We start from the raw sequence: 21,215 nt of genomic DNA on the forward strand, positions 1-21,215 counted from the left end.
GTGTGTGTGTGTGTGTGTGTGTGTGTGTGTGTGTGTGTGTGTGTGTGTGTGTGTGTGTGTGTGTGTGTGTGTCCAGCGATAAAAATCTTGTTTAGGGTAAATGTTTTTTTATTTTTTATTATTCAGGGTAAATCATCTTTGTAGTTTTGCATTAAAGGACCACACAAATGTGTCGAATGCAAGTTCGAATTCCTTCATTAAAAATCATATACACTTTGGCTTCGCTAACCATCTTTTAAGTTGATGCTGCATAACTTTATACCATTATGATAACGTTTTCTTTTCACAATTCCAGGCAGCCATCTGTTCATGTGTGATATGAAAGTCAGTTGGCAAATGCTTCAAATTTGCTTACGTTGTGTAATCCTTAAAGTGAGCACCAAATTGATGAAAATCATTTTTCTGATGGTATTAATGTCATTGTGTTGTGATACTGATGAATGCAGCTTTACCTTAACACTCTGGATTTATGTTCTCTATTTATTTATTACATAACGGAAATTAATAGATTCACTAAAAGCAACTGAAATATTGCGTTAGCGGCTATAGATGACTTTAGAATCACCACTGGTCACACACAGTACAGCATTTATTGCATAATTGTCTTGTGGCTAAGTCATTAAATTATTCGAAATTGATTTCCAAGACCCCCTTTTACACTTTTGGCCCCCAGAATCCCTCATGCCCCCCCCCCCCTTACTCCACCTGGCTTCAATTAGACCATTAACATTTGTGGGTGCTCATATTTCTGATAAGAGGTGGTGCACATGCACAGTTTCATGCCAAAAGACAAAAAATTGCACGTCACTGCATTTTATCTGCATAAACATGAAGTGTCGTTGGGATCCACCCGCACAGAACTGGAGCCACGGAACTGCAAAAAATATGATAGGGCACAACATGCAGTGTGCCTGAGAGGATGGCATTGCTCCTGTGTTTACTCTCTCTGTGGGTATGAAATCAGTCCTTTTACCCTTTACTCAGATGAGGATTTTATTTGTCGTGACAGTTCATCCATATGTGAGAAAGCTCAATATATAGAACACTGTTTGCTAAAAATTAAAAAAAAAACTTAAAGGAGACATATTTTGCTCATATTCAGGTTCATAATTTTAATTTGGGTTATTAGTTGAGAAGGTTTACATGCTCTAATGTTCAGTTAACACACCAGTTTCTTCATAGCGTCCATTCCTGCAGCTCCTCTTTGCAGCATCTGTCTGAAACGCTTGGTTTTTAGCTCCTGTCTCTTTAAGGCCCCTCCCTCCCAATGAAGCCCAGTCTGCTCTGATTGCATTGTTGTGATTGGTCAAACGCTTCCAGTGCGTGGAGGAAGTTTGTTACAGAAGTATCGGCGGGACTACTGACGAGCCGTTTCAGGAGCGATGGTTTCTGTCGGGGAGAGGAACTCCCTTTACAGCAGACATTTTTACATACACGGAAAAACCTATACAACACACTAAAGGAAAGGGAAAAACTGAGGAAAAGCATAATGAAAAAAGATTTCACAGGTCAGTAAAGCAGGAGAATTATATTATTAGAATCATTATTTATAAACCCACAGTAATTATGCTGGAAAGGTCATATTATACATGTTTGTGCATGTGCATTGTTTTGGCCTTGCACATGTTTTTACTTTAACAACAACAACAACAACAACAACAACAACGACAGTAACCCATAAAACGATGAACGCAAACAGCCGCAATGACTCTGCCGCATCTAAAAATAAAAACACCATTAGCCTACTCCTGTGACATCATTAAGGAGAGCAACATGTTCGATGTTAAAAACAACGCCAACACGCTCATGGTTCATGGTTTAGGTGTTACAACCTCTCGCTCTCTCCTCACACGCCGCACAATCTCCTCAAATAAATGGAAGCTCACCCGAGCTGACGGCTGAGACGAGGAAGGTGTTTAAAATGTAAGAGAGAGAGAGGGAGGGGAAGAGAGAGAGAGAAAGAGAGAGAGAGAGAGTCAGCGACAAGTGAATCTACAAGGAGATGCATGCACTTCCTCTTTAAAAAAATTGGGACACTGTTCCTGAGGGTGTAAACAACACAAACAGAACAGAGACAGAAACACAGGAAGAGGGAAGACACGGCTCTGAACTGTACCTGCAGACACAGCTCTCATATTTCTCTCCCTGCATTGTACGTACACTTGTTACTCTTGCAATGAGTTCATTTCTTTTGTGTGAGCTTGGACTTAAGATGTGTCCGTGCAGAAATGTGTGTGTGTGTGTGTGTGCATGTATTGTGTGTGTGTGTGTGTGTGTGTGTGTGTGTGTGTGTGTGTGTGTGTGTGTGTGTGTGTGTGTGTGTGTGTGTGTGTGTGTGTGTGTGTGTGTGTGTGTGTGTGTGTGTGTGTGTGTGTGTGTGTGTGTGTGTGTGTGTGATCTCGGAGATATGCTTGTCAGCTTGTTGTTGCAGGGCAGACTGCGCTGGCTTGCCTGACGAGAGATGACTTTAGCCAATCTAGCGAAACCCCGGCAGCCTTGACACCGGTCCGGCACCAATTTACCGATCGACGTCAGCGCTGTGGACAAAACACGCACGTTGCATATTGGACCCCCACTGATCTCGACGTGGGTGGTTGGGCCTGTTGCTTGTTGAGTTTGCTATCCTGCAATTTTATATGATGTTATTAATATATTTCCTTTCAAAATATTTACTCTGTGCCTCGCTGATTTATTCCAAAGGCTAAGAGTGTTTGTTGAGCCTGATGTTTGCCCCAAAACCCATCAAAGCCCCCCCCCCCCAACAAACTCATTTCGGGAATTCAATAGCCCGACCAAGTATTAGTGCCATGTTGAAGCAAAAAAATATTATGAGACTTCAAGAAAAAAGGCATAGTATTTCGAGAAAAAGAAAGAAATGAACAGACCATTCCTGATTCCAATGATAATGTGATGCTGATTACGTAATCCATAATTTATCAAACCTGCACCAAGAAGATGCTCCACATTCCTCATTTTAACGCAGTTGACAGATCTTCAGATCTTCCCTCTCTGAAATGACTCGTAGCCTAAAATGTAGGACTTCATAATAATCGTAATACTGTGACTATATTCTCAAATCTCCGATTTTTTCCCCCTTTAAGTGGCGCTAATGCTCAACAGGTTGAACAATTTGAAAAATGTCAACACGTATTTAACTTATAGAACGATAGAAGGGTTTCTAAAAAGACTTTTCTTTTTAACGTCAACCTAAATCTCTTGCGCCTGAACTGCAATTTAATCACGACCTTCACTGGTACTGCAACGATAAGTTGCCTTTTAACTTTTTCTTTTTTTTCTTTTAAAGGAGAATCACTGAATCGTTTTCACAAGGAATTTGTTGTTTCAGCACAAGATAACTTAAATCGTGCGAAAATATCACACCCTGTTTTAAACCCGGGTCGGGCGACACACGTGTGACCGGTTCATCTCCCACTGAGAAAAGCAGCGCTTCTGTGCAACTTCTTCTTTTTTTTTTTCTTTCCTTTTATTGTGTTTGTGCGTTTATGTCTGTGTGTAAACACGAACCGGGGGAACTGTACTGTGCCGGTGTTAAAGGGTCTCGGCCTTAAGTGAAAATTTAAGTGAACACTTAAGTGCTTCTGGTGGCACAACACCTTAAATGTGTCACCGCATCCATTCAGTAAGAAGTATATAGAGCTGTTAAGATGACTACGTTGTATAATAATAATGGCCGTTACGTAAAAATAATAATGTCACATGTTTCACATGGAAAATTGCCGCCGGTGTTCACTCTGCTGGCCTCCTTTTTAATAGGCAATTTTAGTTATATTCCTTTCTATTAATTGGCTATCTGGTTCAAAGAATAATGAAATGCAATGTGAAATTAATTAAACATATCTGTATTGACATAACGGATGCAAAAACCAGTTCAAAACTCAATTCATTTTCAATGATTGAGCAATAATGAGAAAATATTAATGAATGAAGTAATTAGCTACATTTTGAGATTCTTTTTTTCATATTATTGCCGCATGTCTCGTCAGCCTCAACAGCGGCAATTCATTTTGAAGATTTGTATAAAATTCATGTGATGCCAAACACAGACTTGATGATTCACAACCATCATTTAGATCTGCCCCCAGTCATTCATTAAACATTGTATTATTCGCATTGCCAGTGAATTGCAGATGTCTCCATCAGTTGTGGCTGATAATTTCCAACAGCTCGAATCCAATACATCATTTGAATCAGCGTTGCAAAGCAATGACCCCATGCACTTTTGCAGTCTGCACATTAAAAGGATCTGTGGAGGCAAAGAGTCAAAGTCGAAAGATTTTCCTTCTTTAACGTCGACTTTGAGACTCAACCGTAGACGTCAACCTTGATCTCAGTCTGACTTCTGTCCCGTGTTTTCTCTCCGTCGCACTCGAGTCCGCAGGCTCGCCAAGCGTCACTTTCATTCTTCGTGAAGCATCCCCTTTAAATACCAAGCCCAGCCTGTAATTTTAAGTTTCCAAATTAGTGGCTGATTGCAAATGTTCTTAGATTTTAAGTGGCTGTCACGTGCAAGTGAAATTTATGCCACGTCAATCTATCACGTGATAATCTGACCTTTTCACCAGCACGTACCCACAGTCCCACGTCGTGTGTATTCAGATCATTCACAAACTGATTCCGTACGCCGTCCGCGCGCACACAGTTCGTCCGGCCGTTAACCGGCAACTCTCCTCGTTCGGTGTCCCTGTCTCCTGTTCCCCCTCCCGGTCGGATAATCAGACGAGCCCGCCCAAGCCCCCATTGTCTGCACACACACACACGCACACACACACACACACACACACACACACACACACCGTGGACGTGACTCTTATACGTATGAGGGGCAGCTGAGCATTGTGAATGCAGCTCGGCTTCTCCGGAGGTTGACCTTTTTCCGCCGATTAATAGGTTTTATGCTGGCAGCATTAATAAACAATTTCTCCGTTTCAACAGTGGGCTAGTGAGCAGTAACACTGCATATTAATGTGCGCCCACCTCCCCTTTTTTCAGCCTCCTGTCATCTACTTTTAGGCGCTCATGTTCTGCCATCATGTGAATATTTTCTTTTCCCCGCCCAAAGGAGTTTTTTTCAAGGAGTGAGTCCTCTCGCTCTTGTCTTTAAATGCCTATTTTCTATTTTCAGGGCTTCTTATTTGAAACTCCCACTCTCTCCTGTCTCTTTCCTTTAGCCCTTTTTTTTTCTGAGTAGAAAATCTACACCTCTCTGGATCCACCCCCCCCCCCCAACCACACTCTTTTGTCTCTCTCTTAGTCAGCGGCTGCCTTTTATCGCTCTAACTGCTCATCTCTCCTTTCTTTCTGCCCTTCGGTGACCGGGGCTGATTATGTCGGGCTGAACAATTTTGGCCCCTCGCGCTGTCCGTGGCCAAGGTCAATTATGGACCTTCCCATTCAGACCATGGCCAATCACGGGCCAGGGAGCCACTGATGTGGAGCGGGAGGGAAAATCAACCGTCGGGTGCCGCGGAAATGAATTGATTTGCCACTGGTGTGAAAGTGGGTGCTGGGTCTGCGTCTCCCTCTCCGTTTTTTCCCGCCTCCAGTGTCACCCGTATCATTTTTTTCCAACATTAGCTTAACGCAGGGTGGAATTTCACAGCCGATGAGGAAGTACTGTCTCTGATTCGACAGCTTCTTTGAAATGATGATACGACACGCTCAGAGTCGTCCTGTCAGGGTGTGTACTGTATGACGTTGATATCAGAGAATAGATTTCGTGTAACAATATGAATGCTACGGAACAGGTAAACAAAGAAATAGTCATATCAAAATACAGCTGTAAAATGAATGTGCCTCCTGTAAGTCCGGTCATTTGTGGACACAGTGGGTATGCCCTGTCCCTGAGACCAGCGCTTTATTATCCCAGAGAGCAATTATTTTTATTATGCAACTCGTTAAAAATACCAGCACAAAGCAGAGAAAGGGCACTAGTGGAGCATGTAGCTCAGGATCAGTGGCTGTTGAAGTCCAAATATTCGGACGACCTGTCCACATACTTTTTTGTACTTCTTAACCTCTTTTTGCTCCTCGTTAGTCCACGAGACGAAAGACGGCGGTGTGCACGCTTCCGGACGAGTGAAGCGCGTGTAGCGACCGACCGTCCGCGAAGTCATTAGCAGTGATTTTTCTGACACGTGTGAAGAACCATCGACAAAACCGGAGGGAAATGTCATAAGGCGCTGGAGCCATCTGGCGCGTCGTTGACATTTGACGCTCCCACTGTCGCATGCAGTCAACAAGCAGCGCGCCTTAAACCCGCTGCCTCCACAGCCCTGCTCCTCACACCGAGCCGGTTACGGCGATTGGACTTTTTTTTCCTTCTTGCCCACCATCGGGCGTCCTTCGTCGAACAACCGCCCGCGCCTCGTCTGCATCCGCGGACAAAGACAGACTTTAAGTGCGTCTGCGTAAAAGGCGTTTGATTAGCCGCGCTAATGGCCCTCGCCAGCAGCCATGTATGATCACTTTGACTCGAGGCTGTTTCGCAGGTATAAGTAATCAGTGCGAGGGCCAAACATGGAACCGGCATTAAAAATGATGTGTCTAATTACAGCAGCCAACCGACCTGTGCTGCAGCTCACCTGACGGGGGGGGAATAGAATTAATTACCTAATTGAGGCAACTCAGGGAACCGTGAAGGTAGAAGTGTTGTCGCCCTTCTAAATCGGCTCAGCGACAGAATTCGCTTTGGCGTGAAAAGAGCATTTCTGTAAACCTTCTTTCGGCTTCTACAAATGAATCAGAACAATGGAGACATTGGTTTTGGTCGTTGGCCAAAGATCGCGCCAACAAGTTTACTTTGCGTGCACTGTAAATTACAGTAGGCAAGAATCCTCTTATTCAAGTTGGCATCTTAATCAAGTGGCATTGTTTGTCTTGGGGACAGTCTGTCATCTTCCTCTCCTGGCAGATAGGACACGGCCCAGCCTCTCCGACAACTTGGAAATACTGAGCAGCCCTTTTGATAAGCCGCTACGAGCCGCAGACACACAATAAATCCTAGAGGCAACGGTAAAACGAACGATGATGGGATCTAGCCTGATTTATTTGTCAGATGCTAGTGTTTTCACGCCAGGCCCAGCCTTCGTCCCTTCCACCTGTGGTGTGTCTGCGCGTCAATAGAGTGTTCTGCTCGGACTCCGCGTTCTGCCAAAGAAGATAACTCTGACGATGTTTCACCGTAATTGCAATGTAAGGAATCAGAGCGAAACTTTTTCTCCCGACATCTCGGCCGATGCCGACGTTATGCATCCCGCGCTCTGTGCCGTCCGCTCACAAAGGCCCCCGACTCCTCAGTCAAGGGGAGAGAGAGGACACTCAGAATACAGCCCGGGTGCTTGTCGGGATCGTTGTGGTCGTCCCAAGTGCCTCCTCTGCTTCCCACTGAACACTGTCTGGGGGATAAGCTCTGACAGGAGTGATTCACCAAACGGGCTAATTATACCATGGCCATGGCGCGGTGTGTGTGGCGTGTGTTGTTCAAAATCCAGCATTATGTCCACGAGCAATGTCCCGTGAAGTTACAGGAGATTCAGAAAAATAAAGAACTTAGTTGACGCAGAGCGAACAAAGTCCCCTCTTATTTTTTGGCTCCCCAAGGAAATAGTCTCAATGACCCCCAGAACCATGACATTGAGCGTTACTCGTGATACAGGACGTGCCGCGAGACTCTCATTGGCCCCTGTGAGCCAACGTGCGAAATACAACGGATGTGGCGAAGCCCTCCGTTGAGATGAGTTTGCGTTTTGATTAATACACCCCCGGCGGATGCCTTTATTTTTAGCCCGGCAGGGCGGACAATGTGGAAACACTCTTTATTGCCCTTCTGGTTGGAGACGAATGGGCAACAGCAAAGAGAGAGAGAGAGAGAGAGAGAGAGAGAGATGTGGTGCCTCGGCGTCCGTTCGTCATTGCCAGATTGAGGGCGCGAAAGGACGATCGAGGGACTACAGTTCCATCATTATTCGTCCAAAGTTCAGAAGGCAGTCGTAGAGGAATTGCTAATAGCGGACGTAGCTTTTGAGAAGAATGATCCCCTCTTTTGGGTTTGAACCAATAGAAAGATTGAGGAACAAGCCAGGAGCGTCTGGCTCCCCATATGGGAACTGGATGGGGTGCAGAAGCGTTGGGGGGGTCAGAGCCCAACAATATATCCTCGCTGCCAGGAACGGGAGCTAATTGACCAAACGAGTGCTCTTACATCTGGTGTCAAGGTGGAGGCCAAGGAGACGGCGAGAGTTGCATTTCATCAGAGCCGGGCCACTGGGGCTCGGCTCGACTCGCACGCGACTACGGCGAGATAGACTCTCTGCGGCGCTCGTCCGTCTCACGGCAGGTGGAGGTATGAAGTCCATTTCACCCCGGCGAGGCAGTTTCATGAGCCCGCAGTGACGCCACCCCTCGCCACCTGGGCGCGTAAAATAGGTGGAACGTGTGCCGGTAGCCGCCGTGCAAGCTCAAATGAAAGTGAACGCATCTGATATCCGTTTCACTCTTGCATGACGTGAACTGTAAATTATTCATTTGAGTCCACCGGACGGTGTGAGATGAATTAAGTCTTCTTTGATTACAAACGTGCCCGTCTGTGTCTTCGCAGGAACTCTTTACAGCGGAGTGCAAGTTCAAGGAGTCGGTGTTCGAGAACTACTACGTGATCTACTCGTCCATGTTGTACAGACAGCAGGAGTCGGGGAGAGCTTGGTTCCTAGGGCTCAACAAGGAGGGCCAGGCCATGAAGGGGAACCGGGTGAAAAAAACAAAACCAGCTGCTCACTTCCTGCCCAAGCCATTAGAAGGTAGGTAATGTAAATCCAGAGTGGTGTGCAACTGTGATATTAAACTTTAAAAAGGTAATAATGTGTGTCCTCAGTCGGAGAGAAGGTCCTCGGGATGAATGCCATAGACACGCTGCAATGTACAAGTACGGAATATCACGGTCATGAACAATAGTTTCTCCTTTTCCGTTTTCCGTACTGAGGTTTTTGCGTTATCCCTTCTCACCGCAACAGAAGGACATCTCAAAACTTAACCAGACTAAAGCCATTTTGCGCGAAAGCCCCCCCAAAAAAGACTCAATAGTAGAACACATATGTTTCATTAAAAATGCAAACTAAACATCGCTGATTCCATTTCAACAACCCACAATTCGGTGACCGCACATCATTCACCATGAGAACTTAGACTGTCACAAGTGCATTTGATCTTTAAACAACCTGGACGCCGGACAGGAAACACAAAAAAAAAAACTGCGTCGGTCTGAAAATAGAAAAGACACTTTGTCTGTGTCACTTTCTGTCTCCGCTTACCTACAGAGAGTCGAGGGGACTAATCAGCAGCTCATCGGCATTCTGTCTCCTCTCTTTCTGTTACCTGGAGCGATATATATACATATATATACATATATTTAAACCGTCAAATAATCCTCATTACTGTCAACTGAAGGGTCTGAAACATATCGGCCTTTTTTGGTGGAGACTTAAAATAAAATATGTATATGGATTTTTTTATGTGCCGATTTCTCTATTCTGCCGCTGTAAGCACACGGTACAGTGTCTGTATGAAATGTTGACAGTCCGGCCGATGCCGCCCCTCGCTCTCGTCAGTCGCCGGCCTGATTGCGTCCCATCGTGTGTCCCGTCAAGGCGGTGATACAAGCTGTAGTGAAGTGGCGGTTAAGTGGGGGTCTGATGAGACACTTTGTCGAAAATCATTTGCTTAGTAACGCGACGTAGCACGGAAAAGGGAATGTCGGCCTGAAACTTGTGAAGGAGCGGGGGTTCCTTTGCTAACATCTTTTCCTTTGTCTGCCCCCTCCCTTTCTTTTCTCCGCCGCCGTGCTCCTCCAGTTGCCATGTACAGGGAGCCATCGTTGCATGACGTCGGAGAGACGGTGCCCAAGGCGGCGGCGCCGCCTCCCAGTAAAAGCACAAGTGAGCCGGCGGTGATGAACGGAGGCAAACCCGTGAGCAAGCCCGACAAGCCCCCCACATAGCCACACCTGACCCGGTGCCCTCTGCGCGTGCGTGCGTGCGTGCGTGCGTGCGTGTGTGTGTGTGTGTGTGTGGTGGGGAGGAGGTGGGGGTGTGTGACGGAGGCAGGGCTCCCCCCCCCCACCCGACTAGACTCCAGACCCTCTCTCTTCTGCGGATCACATCCAGGCGAACCTTCCTCTCCCCCTTCCTCTCTTGCCCCTCCTCTTCCTCGTCCTCCTCCGCCTTGTCCACCTTTCCTCCGGCTGTCTCAGCACGGGCGGACGGATTCCCAGGCGGGCCGAGCTTCTCCAGCACAGGAGGGAGGAGGAGGACCTCCGATCCATGGAATGCCTTTTTTTTCGATTTCTCTGAAACTGTGAGAATTCATGTGAATAACGTGCGTGTGTTTCCCGACCCCGCGCTCGCGGTACTTTGCTTGCTGGCGGCTCATCCAAGAACCCCCGTCCGCCCGTCCCCCTCCTCCCCTTCTCTATGATGCCCTGTTGGAGCAGAGTGCGTGTACCTACCTTCAGATCTATTTTCTATACCACAGTTCACCAGCTATGTGCTGGGACAGAGACTGTATAGATAGAGTAAATATTTGGACCGTCGTCCTCTATTTTTTACCAGTGCGTTCCCCTCTCGCTCTCTTTCTATCTCCGGTCACACACTTCTTTTCTCTTTGTCAAGTAAGAAAAGATGAAAACATTTTGCAAGCGAGTTGTATGATTTTCTAAGAAACACATTCACATACGAAGACGGATACAAAAAAAAAATCCAGATTGTCTTCTCGCCTACAACACGGACACACACACACACGCGCACGCACACACAGACACACACACACACACACACACACACTCACACTCTCAAAGTTTGTGGGGAAAAGAATCCTTTTCCTTTTCTTTTTTTTTTTTTTACAGCCGATAAAAACACACTGGAGGCTGGAAGATAGCTCCTGCAATCATAGTTGACGAAGTGCTGATTACCGCCGCAATCAATGCGAGGAACTCGCCGCACGCGCACACACACACACACACACACAAACACACACACACACACACACACACACACACACACACACTAACACACGTTTCTAAGCAGATGTGCGTGTGGGTGGGAGAGCGCTGGAAGGAATGGTGTATACATATCACTATCTAAGTCCCACCAGCGCTTCTGTCCGCCTTCTCTGGCAAATAGAAAAAAAAAAAAACCTGAAGTCTATTTTTCTTTAATCTTATTTCGGAGCGTGGGCTCTAGGAATATCTCTAGGCCTTGTAGGCCTCTGTCCCTCACCCGCTGACTTCTTTGGACTGTACGAGGCGAGGCTTTGTGGCTTTGACCCAGATGGTCTGTAACTGCAGCACTGGCGGCCATCTTTTGGCGGCGTCTACGTGATGGAGCCAGAAAACAACGTGGCGGAAAAAACAAACCGGTAGGCGACATTTATACTGGCTGCATCCCTATTTGGTTCAGCAAACTGAAGCATGGGCAAGGTTAAATATTGTGTTCTCTCACTTCTTGCAGCAGTTATACAAGAGATGGCTTATATTGTGTAACATTTTCACTGTATAAAACTTAGGGAAAATGACTATGAAAAAAAAAGAGAAAAATCATAACTTTTTAAATGACTAGATATGAATATGATTACTACTACGAGAGGATTTTGTCTCCTAGCTCAGCATGCAGAGTCCAGTACTGATCATCTCGGCCTGTCACGTGCCTGTTTGGACCTTGATCCCCCCTGGCATGCAAACACCCCCCCCCCCCCCCCGGTTCCCAGTCCCCAACTGGGCCAAAGGTGCCTCACCCACCCGATACACCCGCGTAGAGGACACGTAGCATTACCCATCGAGAAGCCACGCTCAGATGTTTGCATTCTGAAAATGACCAAAGTCTTTCCTTTTTCTTTTTTTTCATCCCGAGGAAGGTGCGACCTCTTTAAACTCTTTAGGAAAGAAAAACAAATCTGATTCTCTCTCTCTCTCTCTCTCCGATTCAATTCGTCAAAGCTTTCACTGTGATAGCATCCGTCCGGTCCGACAGAATCAGCTCATGCTCAGACCTGCGGAGGGGTCTCGACTGATGTCATTTTTCTGGAGGGGCGCGTACACCTTGAATTAATCACGTGCATGTCATTTTTCTCTGAGGAACAAGGCATGGGTATCCGTTAAAGCCGAACACGGGCTGCACTCGCCCCTTCAGTCTGGAGGCCGCCAACTGCTCGTTCAGATTTTTTGCTTTTTAAGCATTTCCATCACGACTGTTAGCAGTTTTTCCTCAAACGCTCCATCCGACCTGATCCACTTTACAATCTTTTAACATCTAGTTTTTCTCAGATAAGATCTAGCGTATGAAGTAGATCGTTTGCCTCTGTACGCTGCTGAGCCTGCAACTATACGCAGACATTTTTTAGTTTGGTTAAAAATATGATTTTTGGGAGTTTAATCGGGACGACACGCGGACATTTGTTATTACTGCACATCAAAGCACATCGGTTGGACTTCAATATTTGTCTGTACAAAGCTGTTAATGTGACAACGACAGTGGCGTCCTGTAGACACACACACACACACACACACACACACACACACACGCACACGCAGGAGCTGGAAACCGCTGTAGTTGTGACTGAGGCGGACGCTCTGTCCATCGTTACGGCCTGGTCATCCTCCACCTACAAACCCCCCGTGCCGGGCTGGCTGCTGCTCCGGCCCCTGCAGTCCAGTGACATGGCTCCTCCAAGGCTGACTTTTTATTTTTTTTTGTAAATGGCCAGTGTGTAAATGTACATCTCTGTTTGGATCTCTGTACTGTAGCCACTGTTTTGTCTTTCTTTCTTTCTGTCCGTCCGTCCGTCCGTCCGTTCTGTTTGTCTGCCTCCATTCTCTCTCGTATACGGGTCGCGTGTGATGTCGTCTCCTAATTCCCGGTCACTTTTTTTCGCGTTGCCCTCCGCCCCCCCCCCCCCCCCCCCCCCCCCCCCCTTTCTCGTCGGACGAGCTTCTTTGTCGCTTCCGTCTTCAACCTCCCTTTACTTTTGCGTGCGTTGTCCCATCTGCTGCATGGGGAGAGGACGGCATCCACGAACTGCATGTAGTAGGCTATGTCTATCGAGAGCTGTTGGTATGTATCGCTAATTCTACATACATATATGCAACGAGTTTGTCTACACTATACAGTTTGTGTTTGTTGTATACACACACACACACACGTACAACATATTGAATAAAAATATTTATATGAAGGTGTGCTGCAATGTCAGTGACATACTTAATGCAATATAGAGTGCAGTATATTATTGCACCTGTCATTTTTGATGGGACAAAGAAAAACGGAGGGGGGGGGGGGTTGGTTTGAGCATGAAGAAAGGCCAAAGTAGAATTTACATAAAATTTTCTTTTCGAACTTCTTATCGGTCCTCGACTTTCCACATGGTGACTGAGCGACATGGACATCCAGCTTGCCACGACTAAACCCGCGTATGCCCGTCTCTTGGTTTCCTCCATCACCAGTATGAGTTGAGTGCAAAACGTCCATCAAGTACCTTCAGTACAGTGCGGCGGTTTCCATGGCAGATCGTTTGGTTTGATTATCGCGGTGAAGAAGATTAGGCACTATTGAAATGATTTATTTTTCAGATATATATCTATATCTATATATATACCATTGCAAGTATGCCCATTGGAGTTATGTCATGTTATAACAGATTTGTAACCATGTATGATTAAGGTCTTCGCATTGTTTTCCATGCAAAAATGTTGTGCCATGCGGCACAGTTAATGTTTTATTATTAAAAAAAAGAAATAAAAAACCTAAAACAGTAACCTCAGCTTCCGGGTGAACTTTGGGAAACGACACTTTCACTGTATCAGTCAAAAACATACCCACAGTAGACCTCACATTCCAAAGATGTCACCTTAACAAAAGAACTCCTCTTTACAACATGTGTCATCTACCTGCATACTCTTAAGTGCAGTCTTCTGAAATATGTGACCTTTTCTACATCATATATATATATATATTTGGAAACATGAATGTTTAAATTGGGATACGTTTGAAACAGAACAGATATGCTTGTTTCTTTTCACCTACAAAAGTCCAGTTTTAATAAGGATCATTTGTAACCAGTACAATAAATGAATGCATGAATGCTGTTAGTGATATACAGAATTACATCGCGTTTTTTTTTTTATGATTATCTTCTCCCTCCGTGGCCGTTCCGTGTGGTTCCTGGTCGCTCCGGGCAGCCAGTTCCTCTCGTCCCTCCAAACCCCAGTGTCCCGCTCCGCCTCAGTACTCGGCTCCCACCCAGATTTCGCAGGCGTTCCCTGTCCAGCCGTCCCAGCACTCGCAGTTGCCGCAGTTGCACAGCCCGTTCCCTGCGAGGAGACGTGAGAAGAAAAGCTGTGAATTAAAGGAGCTGTGCCATCATGCCTGACCTTTAACAAGGTTCCTCTTTTCACACCCTGGAGTCCCTCGGTGCAGCTCTGGCGGGGGATTGAGGCGAACGACGTTCCGCTCTGGAATAGTTTCAGGTTTTCTACGGCATCCGCCCGTACCATAGAAAACCTCAGCTCAGATATCCAAAAATCGCAACTGTCTTTCTTCCTTCCTCTGGTGCTAGGGTTGTTAAACATACATGCACAATACAAAAAAATGTATTGAAAAGAGGTTCAATTCCCATCTCCTGCAATCTTTCCCTAGTTTTTATTCAGATTGCAAAAAAAACCCCACCGATGACATTTGACTATCACATTGGTTGATATGGCACATTCTGACTTTTTTTCTTTAAGAATGAGGATGTGGGGTGTTATCTTCACCCAGAGGACGATAGAACACCTACTCCCAAAGCCCCTCTGCCATCTTACTGAGCTGCTGGAGATGCCGCCGGGGGTCAGGAGGACTCCCGCTGGCCTTCTGTCACACAGTTGAAAAGACATATCTACTGCAAAAACGTCTCTGTGGGGGAGGAGTGGGAGGAGTGGGAGGAACGAAAAGGAGTGATGGATGATGATGAGGATATAACAATGGGAGTGAGGTGAAAGGAGCCGAAGGCAGCGGGGATGGGTAAGTGTAGGTGAGCCAAAGAACAAGGGGAGCGGGAGAAGGATTGTTCGGACAAGGGGACGGAGGTGGGCGGGTCAGCTCGGCGCTCGCTCTTGGTCTGCTGAATCCAGATAGAGCAGACCTTCCTCTCATTGAACGACGAGGCAGGACATGTCCAACATCCTCCCCATTGTCGACAAATCCCACGAGGAGAGCGACCTGAACCAAAAGTGTCGGTCACAAAGTATTTTTCAACTTTCCGACCCATCTATGGCAATTGGCCACAGGCCCATTTCTTTTTTTCTGCCGTAGGAGCAGGTTGCAAACGTACAGTTTCAAAATAAAACAGCTGGGCATTGCAAATTTAACCAACACGACTGAAACGGAAGTAAACGGTGCATTAATTGCAGACTCTGTGCGGATCAAAGCTCCTGCGACAATAAACGCGCACTTTAATGAATAAAAATATTCTCACTGGAGTGAGAGAGGAGGCTGAGTTCAGGGTTCATGCTCTCCCCTGTGTGAACTTCGGCTTTTGGAGAATCAATGCTGGGTACCATCGAGAATACACACAAACAAACTGTTGAACGTAACCCAGATCAACTCAATGTTGCATGGCGACTAAGGTTATAGTTTTTTTTCCACGTGCACTTTGACCTTTGCTGCAGACAGACATGTTCAGACGTTGGTTTTTGTTTTTGTTGCCTCTCTCCTGAAAACGTTTGCTGACGTTTTCATATCCAGTGCATGAAATTAACCAGCGAGCGTTCCCGATACACTGGATTTTCCACACCACTCATCAGTTGTATGTGTAATGACAATCCACAGCTCTGAGGGGAACCATGACATCTCTGGATTGGAGAGGATTTATCGGCGATCTTGCGAAGCAAATTTTTGCATCATTAGCATGGAGGGAAAAATTATTGCATCACGGCTGCCTGTTAGAGGAGGAGCAATCATCTGCATAGTCAACCCCCCCTCTGGAATCCCCCTTCCATGTGAAACGCCATTACATTTTCATAATGCGTGTATGGTAATACGGTATATTATGGTAATATGGTCATTTTCACATACATACTCCAGTCAGTGATATGGTAATCAGGAAGATTTAACAGACATTAGCCATATATTTTCTTTGTTTCCTCGGTGCTCCACACTATTCTTAAGCCCCGTTTGTCTGATGTGCATTTGTATGTCATTAACGCCGACGTTTGGAGTCGTGAAGTCACGGCGAGGAACACTTCTGAACAGCCGTCCAGATTTTGACGGGCCCCCAGGGCAAAAATAATTATATACTATGTACTGAGATTTCCATTATCAGTGGGAAGACGGCCCCTTTGGATAAACGGCTGATATCTTACTCTATCTTTCATCAGTTACGGAATGTTTTACTGTGGATGCTGGTGATGGAAATAGAAGTTTCAATTATTATATTGCTGCATGGTCCTTTGTGGGTGCTTTGACTCTCTCTCTCTCTCTCATCAGCTCTAAATATCCATGGGCCTGTTGGATTTCATCCCTCTTTTCAAAAGTTTTTTTTTTTTAAATGAATATGCATGTTGTATTTGGGAAGGTTTCTTTTTTCCTGAGGTCTGTTTCAGATCGGGTCCAACATTTTGGACCCTGAAGGCCTCTAAGTGTGTGTGTGTCTTTTCCTCCGCTACCTGTGCAGATGAGGCCGTCGTGTTTGTCGCACTCTCGGTCGTCACACTCGCAGAACTCTCCAGACACCCAGGAGTCTTGGGGAGAGCAGATACATTGGCCACAGTGACAGGAACCTGCAACACACACACACACACGCTCAGAAAACTGTTAATTAACACCACAATTCCCCCCCCCCCCCCCCCTCCCCCCCCCCCCCCAGTCCAGCTCAAGAACATTTTGACAGTGTACAGCTTTTATTTTCATTTTTCACACCATTCCCTTGAGACCTGTGTTTTTTTTTCCTTTCTTTTTCTTTCAATAAATGCTGTTTGTATTATTTCCTGAAAATTGGATATGAGCTCTTCCTCGGGGAAACAACTGCTAATGTACTTCTTCGCCACCGGGAAACGAATCCACCCACACCTTAAACTTCACCAGCCCATCACTGTCTAGTTCTCTCACTCTCAAGGGCAGCAGCGGGATAATAACACATTAGGGATCGGTGGACGGAAACAAATCAGTGTTTTGGTTTTTTTGTGTGTGTTCTTCTTTCCAAAGCTCCCACCCTGTGGTCCGGCACCTGTGTGTTCAATCTCCACAATTTCCATCGCCACTGAGAGAGGTGGAGGCGGATGGAGTGAGGAGCAGGAGAAGATGGGGATCAGAGATAAGAGAAAGGCGAGACAAAGGGAGGAGCTGAGGGGAAGAAACAGACTTTTCTGTTGTGTCTAAATGTAGAGCTGCAAACTATTCTTTTTTTCATTACCAATTATCTTTTCTATTGATTGATCAGTTGCGTTGTCTGCACGCGGTGACACCTTCAGATTGTGGCTTTTGTTATTAGACCAAATGACCCTACTTTAACCAATAAGAAATATTCCTCCTTACAGAAGACTAACTTTGTTTTGGTAGTGCATTACTTGCACCTAATACAGTATTCATAATTAGGAGAAAAAAAGTTTGTGCTCATGCATATAGTACATGACTGCGCGGTGTCTGGGTGAAACATGACAACATTAAGGGAGCTAAGAGATAATACTGCCCAGATTGTTATTTTAATCACAACGGAAAAAAGTAATTAGGTTACGGCCGAGCAAAACAGCTCGAAAATTTGACGATAATCTCGCACGATCTGTTGTAGAGCATACAGGTTTAATTGCTCGCTACTAAAAGCAGTAGGGAATTGCAGAAAATGTAAGACTATATCAGCGACACAGATGAGATAAGGATTAAGCTCGCTGTGCAAGATTAATGCATGTGGAGGTTTTTCGTTGAGCTGTTCTCCAGGTAAGTTTGTGCACATGAGATTAGTAAAATATTTAATCTATTTTATTCTGATAACGGCAACAGGTTTTTACATAAAGGGCAGGTGTTAGTTTTATTTCTTCTTTTAATTACTTTTTTTGACCTTTTTTGTCTTCACCCGATGGCCAGAACTTATCTCAGCCATAAATTAGCCAGTGGACATTGCAGTTATGTACTGTAGCGTTCATTATGAATATATTCCACCAGGGTGCTAGAGAAAGGAAATCATTTAGAAATGGTGAATGAACTTGATGATTTTACTAAACAAAGGTTTAATTAACTGAGATTCACTGACTTGTTGTCACATATTGCATTTGGGTTTTTTGGCTATAGGGGGATGTCCATTGAACGACCATGGGGGAAAAAAATATATCAATGTGTAGCTCAAAATGATTTGAGCAAGATTACGGAAACGAAAGCCAAAAAAATTGTGATGCTGAGTTTGGTGAGATGGCGTGAGATGGTGACTTAAACTAGCAGGTAGAATTGCTCCATTTCTGTGAGAACTTCTAAAGAGAAAACCTCCTGTGATATGATGCAGATAAAGGACATTAAAAAAATCAGGGAAAGGGCATAAAGCCTCAGACGAGAGCTATTAATCACAAACATAAAATATAACTAGGGTCCCTTAATGACACGCAAGAAAAATATTTTTTATTATGAAATGCATTTCTGCAGAGGTGCATGAGGGAGTCGGCGGCTGCAACGATTTCACCTTTCATCCCGGACATTTGGATGAATGTTTTTTCAGATAAATGCATCTGCAATCTTGACTTCCGAATGGTGACTTTTGTGAAAACCTTTCCTCAGCAGCCTTTGACGAAAAAAAAAAAAAAAAGACGTCGTTCACCTTTTCCGCTGCAAACGACTCCGTCCGACGTCTCACAGAGCTCCTTGCTCTGGGCGTCGCTCACGTCGCAGGACCTGGGGAACTGGCACACCTTCCCGAACCAGCCGTCCTTGCAGATGCAGCGTCCACACGAACAGTAGCCGTGACCTGGTGGCGGAGGGCAGAAGGGGCCTTCGCTTAGAGCAGACGGCATATGGCCCACGAGGAAAGAGCGCGAACTAAAGAAAAAATGCAATCATCCTCGGATGCAGTGAAAAGTCAAGGGAGATGCAAACCGCAGGGCAAAAGAAACCGAGATGGCAGTGGAGCACATGAACAGGGGATGTTGACAGTGCAGACATTGAACCCTGACACTAATAGGCACTACAAGGAGACGGAGCTGTGGGAAGATGAGAGATGCGGGCAGGCGCATGGTACACGGGACATGAAAGGAACTGCCGTCGCCGGCCCTGTCCCGTCCTTGATCCATCGCCGGCACTTCAGAGAGGGATGGATAAAACAAAGCCGGGCAAAGGCAGACACGGGAACAGTCGTTTGCTACGCGGGTTCCTTAAGAAGCTGACAGCAAACGCCGCGGCTTCTAACAAGCACCACGACAATTCTGCCCACCGCCTCATCTCCGGCAGGCCCCTCGGAGCCTCGGCTCCTATACTATCACGTCGCGAGTAGAGGCATTGGCGTCATCGGTTGACCCGTGACGTTCACATCTGGTAAGAGATGCCAGTTTTGAAAAGCAGGCTAATGAGCAGAGGCCTTCTTAATTTTTTTACCATCGTTTCCGTCACTGTAAATCCATATACTGATGCTGCTGCAATCTGTTTGATGCAGAGGTGTATCGATTCAGTCAAACAGCGACACGGCACGACAACGTATCACATTTGGCGCTGATGTATAACATACAGTTAGTATTTCCAGGGGGACGCATCTTCTGATCAATGCAGGTTTAGGTATTTTTTTTCCCCCCTAAAGTTCCTTAAATTTGGCATGTTGAGAGACATGCTTACTTGCTCTCTTGGCAAAAGTTGGGTTTGAAAAGTAATGAGCATCCTCCTATTTGTATCATTGCAAAGCTATGTTACATGTTGTACATATCCTGCTGTCAGACGTGCACTGAGGTCCGGACATTCTCTTGAACGTCTATGGTCCTATGTGAGAACGTGAATGTTCCCAAATCTTGCTCCAGACCTTTTCCAAGTACCTTTCCTGCCAGCCTATTCCTATTAGGATTTCCGGAAAATGTCCAATTCGGGGATACGGCAGGAAAATCTCTGGAAGATTCACAGCCAACGAGTCGGCGCTGGATGTTTTTCCGGAAAAATTCCCCTGCCGTCGTGAACTCGTCTGAATTTTCCTGCTGCGGCCTTCATATGTGAAAAAAAACAAATCACTGCAAATTGTCCCGACCCAATTTCCCGCATATTTTCCGTAGTTCATGTCTGAATACAGCTGTGCGGACACGAGAGGAGTATTGGCATATTTTCATCTAGCAATCATGGGTGTGTGTGTGTGTGTGTGTGCATGTTGTATGTGTGCATGTATGGTGTATGTGTGCATGTATGGTGTGTGTGCATGTTGTATGTGTGTATGTATGGTGTGTGTGTGTGTGTGCATGTTGTATGTGTGCATGTATGGTGTGTGTGTGTGTGTTTGTGTGTGTGTGTGTGTGTGTGCGTGCATGTTGTATGTGTGCATGTATGGTGTGTGTGTGTGTGCATGTTGTATGTGGGCATGTATGGTGTGTGTGTGCATGTATGGTGTGTGTGCATGTTGTATGTGTGCATGTATGGTGTGTGTGTGTGTGTGCATGTTGTATGTGTGCATGTATGGTGTGTGTGTGTGTGTGTGTGTGTGTGTGTGTGTGTGTGTGTGTGTGTGCGTGCATGTTGTATGTGTGCATGTATGGTGTGTGTGTGTGTGCATGTTGTATGTGGGCATGTATGGTGTGTGTGTGCATGTATGGTGTGTGTGCATGTTGTATGTGTGCATGTATGGTGTGTGTGTGTGTGTGCATGTTGTATGTGTGCATGTATGGTGTGTGTGTGTGTGCATGTTGTATGTGTGCATGTGTGGTGTGTGTGCGTGCGTGCGGCGGGAGGTTATAAATGGAGTGGAGTGGCAGCTATGACAGGCCATGCACGGCTGCCTCAATCAGCCAGCCTGGGAGAGCGGTTAATTGCTTTGGAGGGAAAGGCAACCGGGGCCCTCATTCAATTAGTCTGCACCTGCCATTCACCGAGCACGTGTCGTGTTCCACCGTAGCGTTTGGACGTGGACTGTGCAGAGGAGATGCTGGTGAATTTAGGTATTTGACTTGACCTGGCAAACATCTGTAGAGGAGGCGCAGCCCCTTAGCTGGACCCCTGCTTGAATCTGAG

At 45.9% G+C, this 21,215-nt stretch overlaps 2 protein-coding genes across 4 annotated transcripts in view; one reads left to right on the plus strand and one right to left on the minus strand.

Moving 5' to 3' along the window:
• The window catches only part of fgf14 (fibroblast growth factor 14), an 88,073-nt gene extending 74,254 nt beyond the window's left edge, over positions 1-13,819 (plus strand). For 2 of the 3 annotated variants that reach the window (XM_035604094.2, XM_035604095.2), the window contains exons 4-5: positions 8,618-8,816; positions 9,867-13,819. In XM_035604094.2, coding sequence (XP_035459987.1) covers positions 8,618-8,816; positions 9,867-10,012 — 345 coding nt within the window. In that variant the 3' untranslated portion in view covers positions 10,013-13,819. Of the gene's footprint in view, positions 1-8,617; positions 8,825-9,866 lie in introns of those variants that run through there. The other variant, XM_035604097.2, reaches the window with a different exon arrangement.
• itgbl1 (integrin, beta-like 1) overlaps positions 13,608-21,215 on the minus strand; it is a 32,832-nt gene continuing 25,224 nt past the window's right edge. Inside the window, exons 9-11 of the mRNA XM_035604093.2 lie at positions 18,841-18,987; positions 16,706-16,819; positions 13,608-14,374 (exon numbers count right to left, since the gene is read on the minus strand). Of these exons, the coding sequence (XP_035459986.1) occupies positions 14,286-14,374; positions 16,706-16,819; positions 18,841-18,987 (350 nt within the window). The 3' untranslated portion in view covers positions 13,608-14,285. The remainder of the gene's footprint in view (positions 14,375-16,705; positions 16,820-18,840; positions 18,988-21,215) is intronic.

This window comes from Scophthalmus maximus, chromosome 14 (assembly GCF_022379125.1).
Source record: "Scophthalmus maximus strain ysfricsl-2021 chromosome 14, ASM2237912v1, whole genome shotgun sequence".
Classification (NCBI taxonomy): domain Eukaryota; kingdom Metazoa; phylum Chordata; class Actinopteri; order Pleuronectiformes; family Scophthalmidae; genus Scophthalmus; species Scophthalmus maximus.